The sequence below is a fragment of the Microtus pennsylvanicus genome, chromosome 2 (assembly GCF_037038515.1).
Source record: "Microtus pennsylvanicus isolate mMicPen1 chromosome 2, mMicPen1.hap1, whole genome shotgun sequence".
Taxonomy (NCBI): domain Eukaryota; kingdom Metazoa; phylum Chordata; class Mammalia; order Rodentia; family Cricetidae; genus Microtus; species Microtus pennsylvanicus.
This window is the reverse complement of record NC_134580.1, coordinates 100,332,409-100,348,945: the sequence shown is the minus strand read 5'-3', so window position 1 is coordinate 100,348,945 and position 16,537 is coordinate 100,332,409. Positions and strand designations below refer to the sequence as shown.

The window sequence follows — 16,537 nt, the reverse complement described above, 5'->3', positions numbered from 1 at the left end:
ACAAACTGAACACAAACCTAAAATAAATCCCAAGTGGATACTTTATCTCACCTTTATTCAGAGCAAGAAGCTAATTTTTAAACACACACACACACACAGAAAAAAATGAGTGCACGCAGTTCACACATACACATACATGCACACACAAGGGGGGTGCTATGGAATAGATATATTTAAGAAGTACAAGTAAATGTCATGGATGTGCTATGTAAATTTCACCTCAATAAGTTATTTTAAAATAAGAGTATATACAGTATTTATGGGTTTCCACCTTTATGTGGGCCATATTACATTACAGTGGTTAGATATGTAAGTTACATCTTACCTAATAATGTGGTTTCTCCAAAATCTCTTAGCTCATCCCAGACCCTTGTGTATATTCTTCTTTGCCAGTAGATGGAGACAACACCACTGAAAGTTTAAAAGACATCATTCCCTGTTTAAAGGGAGCTTGCTGGTCTGAAAAAAACTGGGGGGAGCCCTAAGCCAAAGACTCCATTTTTAAAAAGCTACGTTAAAACCAGAAATCCAAGGAAATGTACCCAATATTAACTATGGATATCTTAAAAAATTTAGTAGAGGGGAATTAAATATGTCCTTCATAAAGTAAATAAATCATAATACTAAAAATGCAATCATTTCTACAGCTTCTAAAACTCAAACTTCCTGCCCACTGCTATTTAGATGGCTGGGTCACTTCACTCAGTTTCAGGAAGTGTGACTCAAAATATATGTGGAAAAGGTTTCAGAATTCTATAAAGGTAAGCATAATATATTGCATAGCTTTTCTAAGTATTACTTAATACATACAGTTATAAGCCTTTTATTCAAACAAAGACAATTATCCAGATCCACAGGAAAATAACTTTTAAAAAAAAAGGCAGAAATGGTAAAAGCAGTAAGAAAAATTTCTATATATACCCATACTGAAAGGAGCCAAATGGAATCTACTTCTCACATTTATTTCACTACTCAAAAAAAAAAAAAAACCAGAAACAAAAACAAACAAAAAAACTACACACAAAACCCCCATTTGTAAGAAATAAATTTCAAATCAGGAAATTTAAGAATTATCAAGTAAGTTTTACTTCTGAAATCCAAAGGCCTAAAACCAGTTTTCAAAGTCGTTCAAAATAAATAGCTAAAACCAAGCCACAAAGAACAACAAACAAGGCTACTACTGCACTCAAACAGAACACTAAGTTATTGCTATATTACGTATGTTGGCCTTTAAGACTCCCATCCCTTAACGGGGCTAAACATGAGCAATCTGTCTGGTAGGGAATAGTTCATTCAGGAACAAAAACAAAAACGAAACAAAAATCACCTTAAACCAAGTAATAATCCAAAATAAAAAAAATTTAAGTATGTTTTCCTCTTGCCCTAATAATGTATCAGGAATAATATCAGATTACTTTAAAAGGAAATGAATATACTACTCAGATATTATAATACCCATCTAGATTAAATTAGACCAAAAATCACTAGTAAAATTAATCCTCACTACTCATGACTACACTACATAAAAGTGTTTGGCAAAGTAGCTCGAAACTACTTCTACTTAACTCTGAAATCTTTTTTTTAAAATATTTATTTATTATGTATACAATATTCTGTTTGTGTGTATGCCTGCAGGCCAGAAGAAGGCACCAAACCCCATTACAGATGGTTGTGAGCCACCGTGTGGTTGCTGGGAATTGAACTCAGGACCTTTGGAAGAGCAGGCAATGCTCTTAACCTCTGAGCTACCTCTCCAGCCCCTTAACTCTGAAATCTTATGACTCCTACAAGACAACAACTAAAATCTATCAAAAACCATAAGCATTCGCACGTGCCCATCAACAGTACATACAAAACATACATACAAATGCCTACAACTTTATAAAACCCAAGGTGGCTTGGCTTCCTCTTGACACATTTGACCTTTTCCAATCTTTCAGCAGCTGGTATATATATATATATATATATAAAGATCACACTAATGCAAATGCAAACACACAAAGGACTTTGCAATTTTCCAAATATATTCATTGATTAATTAAGCCAATCCTGTGACAGGAAATTTTAACAAAAATATGGCCAACACAGATAATCCACAGTAAAATCTTAACAGTATTTATATTTTGCACTGTAACCTGTCCATCAACAAAGATGAGAGAAATGCAGGTACCTAAATTCTTTATATATAAAAGTAGCAACTACAGGAGTCCTTGAATTCTGTGATTAATATAAATTAGGTACACTGAACTGTAATTTACAGATAACATTACTTTAGTAAGTAAAAATGACCAACAAGGAATGAACATTCTTTGTATTAATTGGATTTAGGGGAGGAAATAAAGGCAAAACCCCCAGGTATTAACCTGGCAAGTTCTTCCTGGGGATCTGTATCAGTGTTCCTTGCCTCCACCTGCTGGCAAAGAGTATGAAACTAGTAGAGATCACAAGTTAGCAAAGTTAGAATTTTTTGGTTACAAATTAATGTTGTTCATATAACTCTCTAGCATTATGCTATTTTGTGTTAATCACTATTAAAATATAGATAAAAACTATTAATAATCTACAAAAAGAATGCTGAACATCATAAAATTTTTTTCTTGGCTCGGAATGTTACCTAATAGTTTAAAAATTAGGTTTAAAATGTCTTAATTACCTGATAAATGACATCTTGGAAAAGGACTGGAAAAGTAAGTGCTGCATCTTCTAGCTCATTCAAACTACAGTGCACTAGTGTTTCATCCTTAAAACAAACAGAGTAAAACAAAACATTAAAAGAAACTTCAAAGGACAGTTATGTGGTCATGATCACCCTTCACAGGTGGAATTTATATGTCGCATAATGTGACACAGCATATTAGGACAGGGCTATTCCTATAAGTTGGTTCTCTAGTCTAGATTTTAGAGCATAAACAGCACCATGATCCTTGGGAACTCTATTCCTTATGAGTTACAGACTCAGTGGCTGTGATAAACTTCTCAGGCACCTCTGCAGCATATTCAAGTTTGAAAACCTTTGCTCTGAGCTCTGCAGCTCAACTTTTTGTTAAAGACCATTTGTTACTCCTTTTGTATTTTAACTTCCTTAAGAAAATAATCATTTAGTTTTTTGTGTGTGTTTTTTTAAAAGACTTATTTATTTATTATGTATACAGGGTTCTGACTGCATGTGTCCCTGCAAGCCAGACGAGGGACCCAGATTCCATTATGAATGGTTATGGGCCACCATGTAGTTGCTGGGAATTGAACTCAGGACCTCTGAAAGAGTAGTCAGTGCTCTTAATTGCTGAGCCATCTCTCCAGCCCATCATTTAGTTTTTAAAAGACAGTCTCACTATATAGTCTAGGCTATCTTCAAATTCACGATCTCCTCCTCTTGAGTGCTGACATTACAGAAGCATGTGCCATCACCATCTGTTTATACTAACTATATTTTATTGAATTAGCTCATGCAAGTTTAGAATCTAATTATTTGTATTTTCTCATATAAAACATCTTCAAACTTTTATAAGATTATTAATTTAGGATTAGATGTTATAGTATCTGAGTATATTTCATCTACCTTGGTTAGACAGCTAATGAAAACTTATCATCTTAGGATATCAAATCCTGATTTCTTATTGAAAATAAGAAAAATAAGAGAGCTGCTCAAGAAAAATGTCTAAGTTAATACATGTCTTAAAACCTGAATGTTAGGGGCTGGAGAGATGGCTCAGAGGTTAAGAGTATTGCCTGCTCTTCCGAAGGTCCTGAGTTCAATTCCCAGCAACCACATGGTGGCTCACAACCATCTGTAATGAGGTCTGGTGCCCTCTTCTGGCCTGCAGGCATAACGTAGAAAGAATATTGTATATATAATAAATAAATAAATAAATATTTAAAAAAAAAAAACAAACAAACCTGAATGTTAAAAAGGACTGGGAATATAACTGACCTGGAAGAGTGTTTCTTACCATGTACCAAAGCCTCAGTTTGATTAGATCCCCAGGACTATATAATCATATAAGGGGCACATGCCTATTATCCTCAACACTTGGGAGATGGAAGCAGAAAATCAGGAATCCAAGCTCACCCTTGGCTATATAAGTTCAAGGATAGCTTAGGCTATCTCAAAAATAAAATGTACTGCTAATAACCACCCTCAAATTTTTCAATGGGCTTAGTTAAGCTCAACTAAAATAGCCAAACAGTGTTGGCACAAGCCTTAAATAAGTAAATAAATAAAAAACCAAAACCAAAACCAAACATAAGTAAAAGAACTGGCTTTACATCAAGATAAGTTTACTGAGAATTAAATAACACTTCTAATTATGGGATACCAGGAACAAGTTAAGCAATAAATTGCTCTCCAGCACATTAAATACATTTTTTGATAAGAACATAAAACTGTAAGTAGGTGGTAAATGTTAAAAAAAAAAAATCACCCCCCCCCCCACAGAAACGGGTTGGTAAAAATGAGATATTCAATTCAAACTTTTTCTGGTACCCAAAGGGTATTAAGACCCTCAGAAATGTAGATTTTTTTTCCCCAGATAGAAGTCTTGATAAACTTTATATATATAAAAAAGATTTATTTATTATGTATACAGTGTTCTGCCTGGATATATGCCTGCAGGCCAGAGAGGGCACCAGATCTCATTATGGATAGTTGTAAGCCACCATGTGGTTTTTGGGATTTGAACTCAGAACCTCTGGAAGAATAGCCAGTGCTCTTAACTGCTGTGCCATCTCTCCAGCCCAGACCTGCTACTCTTATGTCTCAGCCTCTTCCATAGATCAGGCTATAAAGTACATAAAGTTATATTCTATACCAAGTATGCAAACTAGAAATTTTTAAATCACATTGAGAAAAAAAGGTTGATTGGTAATTAAATAAATCTATTTTATTGGTAATTAAATAATCTACTTTATCGGTAATTAAATGAACTGACAACAAAAACAGAATAGGGACACAGTTCAGCTGGAAATTTCAGCACGCAAAAATCCCTAACATCAAACACACCAGGCACAGTGGCACATCGGAGACCTCAGATCCCAGTACTTGGGAGGAGAAAGTTGAAGATTCAGAAGTTCAAAATCATCCTCAGCTACATGTGGAGTTTTAGGCCAGTCCAGGTCACATGAGAACTTTTCTTAAGGGGGGAAGGGGTAGAAAAAAACACATTCTAATAATTAACTTATTGAAGCCAAATTATATTTGGACCTTCAGGAAAAGAAAATTATAAAAATAAAAGGAAATCTAAATTCTAGACATCATTTTAATAGGATCAAACTGGAAATTGCAGGGGTTTTACGGCACTGGCAAGATACTCAGTGATTAGAAACCTTGCTAGTCTTGCAGAAGTTCTGGGTTCAGTTACAACTATCCACAGCTCCAGTTCCAGGGGATCCAGAGCCCTCTTCTGGCCTCCTGTGGCACCAGACATTTACTGGTACAGAGATACATGCAGGGAAAATATTCATATACAAACATATGATGTGGGATGTCCTTCTGTATATGTGTTGCTTTTATTGGTTAATGAAAGAAGCTGCTTTGGCCTATAGCAGGGCAGAATATAGCGAGGCTGGAAGAGATATAAAGAGAGGGTAGGCAGAGTCAGGGAGACGCTATGAAGCTGCCAAAGGAGATGGTTACTGGAACCTTGCCTGATAAGCCACAGCCTCATGGCGATACACAGAATAATAGAAATGGTTTATTTTAAGATATAAGAGCTAGTCAATAAGAAGTCTGAGCTAATAGGCCAAGTAGTGTTATATAGTTTCTATGTGATTATTCGGGTCTGGGCAGCCAGGAAACGGGAAATGAACGAGCAGTCTCTGCCTACAAACATACATAAGTCTTGTTTTAAAAGAGAGACAGAGCCAGGTGGATCTCTGAGTTCGAGGTCAGCCTGGTCTTCCAAGCAAGTGCCAGGACAGGCTACAAAGGTATAAGAGAGCCGGAAGGTGGTGGTACACTCATTTAATTCCAGCACTCGGGAGGCAGAGGCAGGCAGATCTCTGTGAGTTCGAGGCCAGACTGGTCTACAAGAGCTAGTTCCAGGACAGGCTCTAAAGTTACAGAGAAACCCTGCCTCGAAAAACAATAAAAACAAAACAAACAACAACAACAAAAAAACAGAGAGAGAGAATTCAGGCAGAGGATATAATACAGTGTATATCACCTGTCTTGCATATGCAAGACCCTGGATCAATTACCAACTTCTCAAAAAAATAAACATCAAATAAAATTAGAAACAAATCACAGGATCTCAAGAATGTGGAGGAAAAACTCATTTAAATACAAAAGTAAAAGTCTAATTGATTTTCAAAATATACCAAATTCAACCAAACTAGTCTAATGCTAGGATCTGTAGAGTCCCTAGCATTTATTCACTTAAATAAAAGCATTTCAAACACTCAGAACATATTTACAGTAAATATGGTGACTCCTTATTTGCTTGTATTCTTTACAGCACTTTAGACTGTTACTTTAAGAGAATTTAACCCTTATTCTTTGTACCTGTAAAGATAACACACTCACCAAATCTAAGACCAGGGAGAACTCTGGTGTGCTTCTCGTTTTCAAAGGAAGAGCAGGTTTCCTATTTAGTTGTTCTTCTGTCAGAGGCGGAACATGTTTGATGAAATAATAGCTATAAATCAAATTTTAAGAAAATATCAACACTTCTATGTTCCATACATATCAAACACTACTGAATTTATACTAGCTTGGGATGTGCTCAGCTATACAGCATTTGCCTAGAAGGTTCAAGACCTTGGGTTCAATCCCTACAGTACAAAGTAAAACAAAAGCAGCCTGTGATGGCTGGTCTTTATTATCTACCCCAATGGATTATTACATAGGCACAAAAGGAATTGCTATGCTACTCAATTTTAAATAGTTGTAACTAGACTCAAACACATCTCAACTGATCCCAATAAGAACAATCAATATGGCCGGGCGGTGGTGGCGCACGCCTTTAATCCCAGCACTCAGGAGGCAGAGGCAGGTGGATCTTTGGGAGTTCGAGACCAGCCTGGTCTGCAAGAGCTAGAGAAACCCTGTCTCCAAAAACCAAAATAAACAAACAAACAAAGAAAGAATAATCAATATGTTTTTGCCTACAAGAAATAAGTTTGGTTTTTATTCTATGTCTCATCTCTTGTAGACCAAAGAAATAGGTGTTTATTCCTCTAGAGCAGCAGCTCTCAACCTGCAGGACGTCACCCCTTTGGGGTCGAATGACCTTTTCACAGGGGTCACATATCAGATATTTACTTTAGAATTCATAACAGTAGCAAAACTAGTTATGAAATTTTGCAACCTATTAATTTTATGGCTGGGGGTCACCACAACATGAGGAACTGGACTGAAAGGTAGCAACGCTAAGAAGGTTGAGAACCACTGCTCTAGAAAAATCCAGACTTCGGGACTCTGAATTCTTGGACATTATTTTCTTCATGCTGATGGTTGTGGAAACGTTTTCCCTGAAAAAAAGTTACTTTGAGCTAGGTGATTGTGGTGGTGTATGCCTTTAATCCCAGCGCTCAGGAGGCAGAGTCAGGTGAGTTTACAGCCAGCCTGGTCTACAGAGTAAGTTCCATGACAGCCAGGGCTACATAGTGAAACCATGTCATGAAAAACCAAAAACTAAAAAGCATTTAATATACCTAGACTTCCAAACACAATACTAAGAAAATATAAAGCCTAAATGAAGAATGCAGAGCATCAGCTGTCTGTCCTCGTGAGTACATGGAAATGAACAGGAAAATGGAATTCTCTCCCCAACATCATGAGAGAGTATCCTGTTAGGTACTCCTTACTTGGGAAGAAGTTGAAACTCAACATTCAAAGTAAATTTTCTTTCTTTTTTTTTAATATTTATTGATTTATTGTGTATACAAAATTCTGTCTGTGTGTATGCATGAAGGCCAGAAGAGGGCACCAGACCTCATCACAGATGGTTGTGAGCCCTCATGTGGTTGCTGGGAATTGAACTCAGGACCTTTGGAAGAGCAGGCAATGCTCTTAACCTCTGAGCCATCTCTCCAGCCCCCTCAAAGTAAATTTTCTACTGGACAAATATTTTTCAATTTCATCATGAAGCTGAAAATTGTTCAAGATAGAAAATTTGATAACCAGAAAACAACTCACGGGTCAAATACTTCCCAGTCTTCCTCATAGGTGGCCTCTGCATGGGCTGACGAGTAACCACTCTCTGGAGTTACTGGTGCTATTTAGGAAGACAAAGAGGGAAGATTACTTTCACTTCTCTGAAGCTTCCCACAAAGTACACATTTTTACTGTTTCTATACAAGAGCTTCTTGAGGTTCTGTGTATTTTAGGTTAAAGATAAAATAATTCATAAAGATCACTTAAAAACAATTCAGTAACACATTCAACTCTACACCCAAAGGAAATTAATTACTGCTATCGATGACATGGCAAACTACAACATGGGTAGAATTTAAATGTCTATCAGCTAAGAGGAGATCTATTATTAGAAAGTAATACTCAGCAACAACAACAACAACAACAAAAAGAGCAAAAAATCTTGTGCTAATTAGTATTTTGTCAATTTAACAAAAGCTAGAGTCCTTTTAGAAGGTAAAACCTCAATTAAGAAAAGGCCTCCGGGGCTATAGTTATGTCTCAGTGATTAAGAGCAGTGGCTGCTCTTCCAGGGGACTCAGGTTTAATTCCCACTACCCACCTTGGCAACGAACACTGTAACTCCAGTTCCAGGGAATCTGACACCCTCACATAGACATACAAGCAGATAAAACACCAATGTACATAAAACTAAGAAGAGAGGGAGAGAGAAGGAAGGAAGGAAGGAAGGAAGGAAGGAAGGAAGGAAGGAAGGAAGGAAGGAAGGAAGGAAGGAAGGAAGGAAGGAAGCCTACATCAGATTGGCCTGCAGGCAAGTCTGTGGATATTTTCTTGATTGACAATTGGTGTAGGAATGTCCAGCCCACCCCTAAGAAGGTTTATATAAAAAACAAGTTGAATGAGCCATGAGGAGCAAGCCAATAAGCAAAGTTCCTCTATGATCTCTGCTTCAGGTCCTGTCACGAGTTCTCAATAACCTATGAAATAAAATAAACCCTTTCTTAAATTGCTTTGTTTGTTTGCTTTGTTTTTCAAGATAGGGCTCTCTGTGTTGCTTTGGCTGTCCTGGAACTCACTCTATAGACCAGGCTGGCCTCCAACTCACAGAGATCTGCCTGCCTCTGCCTCCTGAGTACTGAGATTAAAGGTGTATGCCACCACCGCCTGGCTTGTTTTTGTTCATGACATTTATCACAGCAATAAAAAGCAAACCAGAACAATTCATTTCCAATTGGACAGTATATACATGCAGTAGTACTAAGACAGCAAGCCATGTACATACAGGTGTTCAATCAATACCTGCTGACAACAAGCCAAATATAGTTGTAAAATCTAAAACCCACTAACATTCTAAGTAATCCACTAATCCCCAGACATTCAGAACAGAGATGCAGCTTGAGCACTGTGTTAAGTAACCTGAGTCAGTTGCAAAGAGGAGCACATGAGTTCACCATGTGGCGGTTAGGAGAGGAGAGGATGATCAACCGGCACTAAGTATCTCAGTTTCAAAAAGAAGTTCTCATGCGCTATTGTACATGAGATATAATAATGTATTAAACATTTTAAAAAGCTAGGGGGAAAAACATTGTTTATCATGAAGAAATGTTATGTATGAAGAGATAAACAGATTTAGCCTAACTTAAATACTATAAATTATACATGTAAACTAAAATATTACATAGCAGATACCTCCCCTTCCCATGTTTTTGTATTGTCCTATTTTGTTTTGTGACATTGTCTCGCTTTGTAGACTAGATGAGCTTTGAATTCACTATGTAGCCCAGGCTAGCCTCAAATTACCAATTCTCCTGTTTCGGCTTCCTAAGTGCTGGGATCACAAGAATGCTCCACCACCCCTAGCTTTTATTTCTCACTCTCTTTCTTTTTTAGATTTATCTATATAACTGTCTTGTCTACATGTATGTCTGTGCACCATGGGGCCTTGAGAGGTCAGAAGAGGGTGTTGGTTATCCTAGAACTGGAGATACAAATGGTTGTAAGCCTGAACCTAGTGTCCTCAACAAGGGAAACAAGTGTTCTGTAGTAATATGAGTGGCGGGCATCCCTGGCACCCAGTTATACCCAAAATAATTAAACGGAAACTGTATTCTTTTAAACACTGCCTGGCCCATTAGTTCCAGCCTCTTATTGGCTAGCTCTTACATATTGATCTAACCCATTTCTAATAATCTGTGTAGCCCACGAGGTGGCTTACCAGGGAGGATCTTAACCTGCATCTGTGTCCGGCAGGAGAATCATGGCGACTGCCTGACTCGACTCCTTTCTCCCAGCATTCTGTTTTGTCTACTCCACCTACCTAATTTTCTGTCCTATTAAAGGGCCAGGGCAGTTTTTTTTATTACTTAACCAATGAAACAACAGATAGAAAGATGACCCTCCTCCATCAGTGTTCCTAACCAACAACTACTAAGTCATCTCTTTCGCCCCGACAGCTCTTACTGTATAAGACAAGGCCTCACTACGTAACTCAAGTTGGCCTCAAATCATGAGATCCTTCAAGTATTGGCAATATGTTTAATTTTTCTGTTGTGACCAAAATCATAAAGGCAGAGAGAAAAAAAGAATAAGACAACAAATCAGGAAGAAAAAAAAAAACCCTTGAAGAAAAGAAACCCTAAAAAAAGAACATATGTCCAGAAATTTCAAAGTTACCTATGATTATAAAAATTTAAGAAAAGAGCCGGGTAGTGATGATGACGCATGCCTTTAATCCCAGTACTCGGGAGGCAGAGGCAGGCGGATCTCCTTGAGTTTGAGGCCAGCCTGGTCTACAAAGCAAGTTCTAAGATACACTCCAATGCTACAAAGAAACCCTGTTTCAAAAAAACCCACCCCAAAATAACAAACAAAACAAAAGTTAAGAAAAGGTTGAGGGCTGAGGAGACGGCACAGCAGTAAATAACACTATGTGTATTTAAAAATGACCTGGAGTCAGTCCCCAGCTCCCACGTGGTGTCTTATAATTTACAATTCACTGTAACTCCAGTTCTAGGGACTTGATGCTTGCCCACTGCTGGCCTCTACAGGAACCAGTAATACATAGTACACAGACATACATGCAGGCAAAAACACAAAACCAAAGGAATTAAAAATAAAAATAAAGAAATAAAAATGGTTTAAGAAGGCCCGGCAATGGGGGCATGCCTTTAACCCCAGCACTCGGAGGTAGAGGCAGGTGGGTCTCTGTGAGTTTGAGGCCAGCCAGCCTGGTCTACATAGTGAGTTTCAGGAAAGGCTCCAAAGCTTCAGAGAACCCTGTCTCGAGAAACCAGAAGAAAAAAAAAATCCAAAAGCAATTTTATTTTGTATTCCATGGTTCATTCTATTGGAGCCAAGGACATGTCAAGTGACAGCATCAGAAACAACTTTCTACAATGGCTAGAGAGGGCAGTGAAGCTCACAAGGTAAACAAGTAATATCTGAGATAAAAGAGAGAATTCAATATAATTATTAAATTCCAGCACTGTGGGGATGTGCCACCAAGCCCAGATATTTATCTACTTTTAGTTCCTTATTTCTGAGGAGTGTAATGGCTTGATTAACTGTTTGAAATTGTCTGAAGCTTAAATAAGTAGTCCAAAGTTATAAAGCCAAGGAAATGATAGAGCAAGCCTCCAGTATTCCTGACATCTTTGGCTATATTCTCAAAGTTAAAACAAGCAGCACTTTATCATTACTATTGATTTTATTTATTGACCGCTTTTCCCCCACTTTATTCTTCAAAACAGGGTTTCACTGTGTAGCCCTGGCTGGCCTTGCACTCACAGAGATCCACCTGCCTCTACCTCCCATGTGTGGCATAACTGCCTAGTCTATTTATTTTAATTTTGAAATAAGGTCTTTCTGTAGCCCTGGTTGTCCTGGAACTCACTAAGCAGATCAGGCTGGCCTTGATCTCAAAACAGAGACCCACCTACCTCTGCCTCCTTTAAAAGATAAATAAAAGTCACTTCTGTCTATCTTTTCATAGCATTCCAGAATAACAGTGATGTGCATTTGCTATTACGCTATCATAATTTTTCTCTATATTTGGTTCTTTAATTCAACTGTAAAAAGTTCAGAGGCAGCCGGCCAGTGGAGGAACACACCTTTACTCCCAGCACTTTGGAGGCAGAAGCAAGTGCATCTCTGAGTTTAAGGCCAGCCTGATCTATTCAGATAGCCAGAGCTACATAATGAGACCCAAAAATAAACAAATAAAAAATGGGAGAACAAGCCGGGCGGTGGTGGCGCACGCCTTTAATCCCAGCACTCGGGAGGCAGAGGCAGGTGGATCTCTGTGAGTTCGAGGCCAGCCTGGTCTACAAGAGCTAGTTCCAGGACAGGAACCAAAAACTAAGGAGAAACCCTGTCTCGAAAATAAAAATCAAAAAAAAAAAAAAAAGGCAGAACATAATTTCATCTTGTACTTTTTAAAAAAAATTTACTTATTAAGTATACAGTATTCTGCCTGCATGTAGCCCTGCAGACCAGAAGAGGGCACCAAATCTCACAGCAGATAGTTGTGAGCCACCATGTGATTGCTGGGAATTGAACTCAGGACCTTTGGAAGAGCAGGCAAAGCTCTTAACCACTGAGCCATCTCTCCAGCCCCTCATCTTGTATTTTTTATAAACATGTATCACAGTAAGTAATAAATTCAGATATCACGTGTTCCATATTTCAATGGCAACTAGCACAGGAATGTAACAATGATAGAACTTTGTAAAGATCTAAGATTAAGCTGCAAAGTCTGGCATAGGGGAAGATATATTCTGGGCAAGGTAGCCTCCATTTATGAATCAAATAAATCTAAAGGTATGAGATTGCCTTTCTCTACACTGGGACTTTAGTCTTAAGGACCCAAGGCTATTATGTATAATGACAGAATTTGGGGACAAAATTTGTTCAGCCTTTTTAATTTCAAAGAATAAAAACTTAACCATTCAATCTAGTCATTTAAGAAAAAATATTAAATTCTGTGTTTTTGTAACTATTCATAAGATGTGTCAAAGGGGTTATTTTATTCACCAGTAAGAGGTGGGATATCGCGGGTAACTGTTTCTTCTGCTTCTTCTAAACCATTATTTATCGATGGCCTCACTTGAACTGCTTGACTTGAGTAAGCTGCTCCATTAGCTGACGTTGTGCTGGTAGTGATTTCATCCACCTGTTCCATATCAAGTTGCTTTACTATCTCCTCAGCTTCCACAGCCTGTCCCGGGGAATCCGAGCCTGACGTTCCTGAAATTGTCCATAAGTAAACTCTAAATCACTTCAAAGCACAAATATTAGAAAAGCTAAATACAATCAACACTACAATTTATTTAAATGATAACCCATAAAAAAGCAAAACTGAGGGTACCACTGTTTGAAATATCTATAAAAATCCCAATAAACAATGGGGAATAAAGATTACTACAGGCACCTGTCCTTGTTTTTTAGTACTAGGTACTGAACCTAGGAGTTCATCACACACTAGCCAAGCCCAGCCCTCTGCCACTGAGCTATAGCCCTAGACTTCTTTCACTCTCTGAGGCAAGGTATCATTGAGTACTCCAGTAAGAGTTTGAACATTCAATCCTCCTGCCTCAGCCTCCACAGCAGTTTTGGATTATAGGTCTGTGTCACCAGGAATGACTACACTAATATTTATGAATTAAGTTTTCCTTAACTTCTCAAATAGTTCAGAAACACCTCATAAGTCAAATAACAACCACAATTTAGAACTTTCCATTAAAGTACTGCGTGTGAGGCATTTGATAAACATCCATCACCCCCAAACAGCTCTCCATCTTTCCAGTTCAAATACAATAAACATTCTAGCCACTAGGACAGCTAAAGTCTCAAGTTATCCAAGAAGGGGCTAAATGTTGCCCTAACCATAATTAATCTTTTTATTAAAAGACTCAAGATTAAATTTTTTTTTTAATTTTTCATGACAGGGTTTCTCTATAGCTTTGGATCCTGTCCTGGAACTAGCTCTTATAGATCAAGTGGCCTCGAACTCACAGAGATCTGCCTGCCTCTGTCTCCCAAGTGCTGGGACAAAAGGTGTATGCCACCACCGCCCAGCTAAAAAATGATTTTTACTTACCATTTTTATTTGCTGGTGAAAAAAAGTTGAAGACAGGAGAAAATATGGTCCCCAGCAATGTAGTCCTTGGTGGGCTACCTGCAGAAGGGTTATCTTCTAATTTCCCATTTTGTTTTATATGTTGATTTGTCATTTCATAACTACCAGCTTCTAAGAAAGAAACAGAGAAGAAAGTAATGTCTACAAACACTGCATTTCAGGTTATGTGCTGTAAATAATTTTTAATGTATTTACATTAAAATGTATTTCATGTAGACTAACATTAATGTTCATAAGTGCTTATTAAAGAACTCCTGAGGCAAATTCCTTAAAAATCAAACTCTTTTATCTATTTACAATGCTCTGTTAACACTCACTTGTTCAGGTGGAAGCTCCACTTTGTCCCCACCCCTCTCTTTCCTGACCCCACCTTCAGAAAGGCAATCAAGCAGTGGTTCCTCTCTGAGATGCTCGAGACCAAGCTTACAGGGTATTTAAGAGGGGAAGGAGTTTGAGTGTGTGTGAGAGTGTGTGTGCCTCAGACCTGCCATGTGATTTCTGCTTTCGTCCCCAAGAATCACCCAGGGGTGGTTTGCTTATTAAACCTGGACTTTTAACTTGGCCTGATCTGATTTATTGCATCAGGAGAGAAACCCAATATTGGGGTACAGAAACCTTTCATCACTGAGTTTTTTCAAAGGTGATTTGCATCTAAAATGAAATAAACTGAAAGGTTTCCGATCAGCAGAAAATGAAGAAAATCCTTGTAAGCAAGCAAACAAGTTACCAATTCTAACACTCAGACACATGATTCCTGCTGTTTATATTTTGGGACATTAGCTATTTCAGAAAACTTTTTTTGACATCTACTTCTAGTAAATGACTGCTAATGAATATAGTTAGATCCACAAACAAGGGTTTTATATAATTTCAACTAAATTGTCATAATGTTGATGCGTATCCCTTTTCTTGGTGTTGGAAACTGAACAAGCTATCCAAGCACCCTATTACTGTGGTAATTCCTCCTAGCTCCAATTCATAAATATTGTAGAGTAAGTAATATAAATTTGGTATTCTGCCTGTACTCATTTTAATCCAAAGAAAAAATTGTAGAAAAATAATTTTTAATTTTACTTGATGCTTTAAACTAATTCTCGGTACAAAAATAGACTATAAAAACAAAGCAAGGGGGCTGGAGAGATGGCTCAGTGGTTAAGAGCATTGCCTGCTCTTCCAAAGGTCCTGAGTTCAATTCCCGGCAACCACATGGTGGCTCACAACCATCTGGAATGAGGTCTGGTGCCCTCTTCTGGCCTGCAGACATACATACAGACAGAATATTGTATACATAGTAGATAAACAAATATTTAAAAAAAAAAAAACAACAACAACAAAGGAAGGGGCTGGAGAGATGACTCAGCAGTTAAGAAAACTGACTGCCCCTACAGGTCTTGAGTTCAATTCCCAGCAACCACATGGTGGTGGCTCACAACCATCTATAGTGGGATCTGATGCCCTCTTACGGCATAAAGGTGTACATGCAGAAAGAGCACTCACACATATAAATAAATCTTTTCTTTCTCTTTTTTTTAAAAGGCAAAAATTGTACTAAATGTTTTGTTTGGTTTTTTTTTAAATATTTATTTATTTATTATGTATACAATATTCTGTCTGTATGCCTGAAGGCCAGAAGAGGGTGCCAGACCTCTTTACAGATGGTTGTGAGCCACCATGTGGTTGCTGGGAATTGAACTCAGGACCTTTGGAAGAGCAGGCAATGCTCTTAACCACTGAGCCATCTCTCCAGCCCCTGTACTAAATGTTTTATTGTTGCTTTTTGAGTTAGTATTTTGATTTGTTGCCTAGCCTGGCCTTGATGTCTCAATCCTCTTGCCTTTTGAGTTCTATGGTTATAGGCAAAGGCCACTATGCCTAGCTTCAAAGCAGGTTTTCAAAACAAAGGGTCATGGCAGGTGTGGAGGGACTTTTGCTTACAGCTAAAAGAAAGATAGCATCAAATCATCAACAAACCTCCATTGACTGGACTTTTCCGTCTTACTCGAGATAACTGCTTGTTAGGCTTTTCTCCAGCTCTTGGTGTTGATGAAATCAAATTATTATCTATATCACGTTCAATTCTACTCCGTTTCGAAGGATTTTCTCTCTCTTCCTTAAGACACAACAGAAAAAAATTTACTGAGCATAATTATTCTGCCTTTCAATTTAAATGAAATATATAAGACACAATATATTTTTCTCATGCTTTTCAAATCATGAAGAAACAAAATGCAATTAACAATGAAGATAGACCAGCAATGTTAAAGTGTTAATGTAGTTATACTTCACAATTATAAGTAAAGCATCCCCAG

General features: G+C 37.7%; 1 protein-coding gene across 2 annotated transcripts in view; it reads right to left on the bottom strand.

Annotated features, from left to right (window-relative positions):
- Ctdspl2 (CTD small phosphatase like 2) overlaps nucleotides 1-16,537 on the bottom strand; it is a 54,039-nt gene that overhangs the window by 19,601 nt on the left and 17,901 nt on the right. The window contains exons 3-8 of one of the 2 annotated variants that reach the window (XM_075961971.1): nucleotides 16,200-16,338; nucleotides 14,190-14,336; nucleotides 13,124-13,336; nucleotides 8,135-8,213; nucleotides 6,521-6,632; nucleotides 2,654-2,740 (exon numbers count right to left, since the gene is read on the bottom strand). In XM_075961971.1, the coding sequence (XP_075818086.1) occupies nucleotides 2,654-2,740; nucleotides 6,521-6,632; nucleotides 8,135-8,213; nucleotides 13,124-13,336; nucleotides 14,190-14,336; nucleotides 16,200-16,338 (777 nt within the window). Of the gene's footprint in view, nucleotides 1-2,653; nucleotides 2,741-6,520; nucleotides 6,633-8,134; nucleotides 8,214-13,123; nucleotides 13,337-14,189; nucleotides 14,340-16,199; nucleotides 16,339-16,537 lie in introns of both variants that reach the window. The other variant, XM_075961970.1, reaches the window with a different exon arrangement.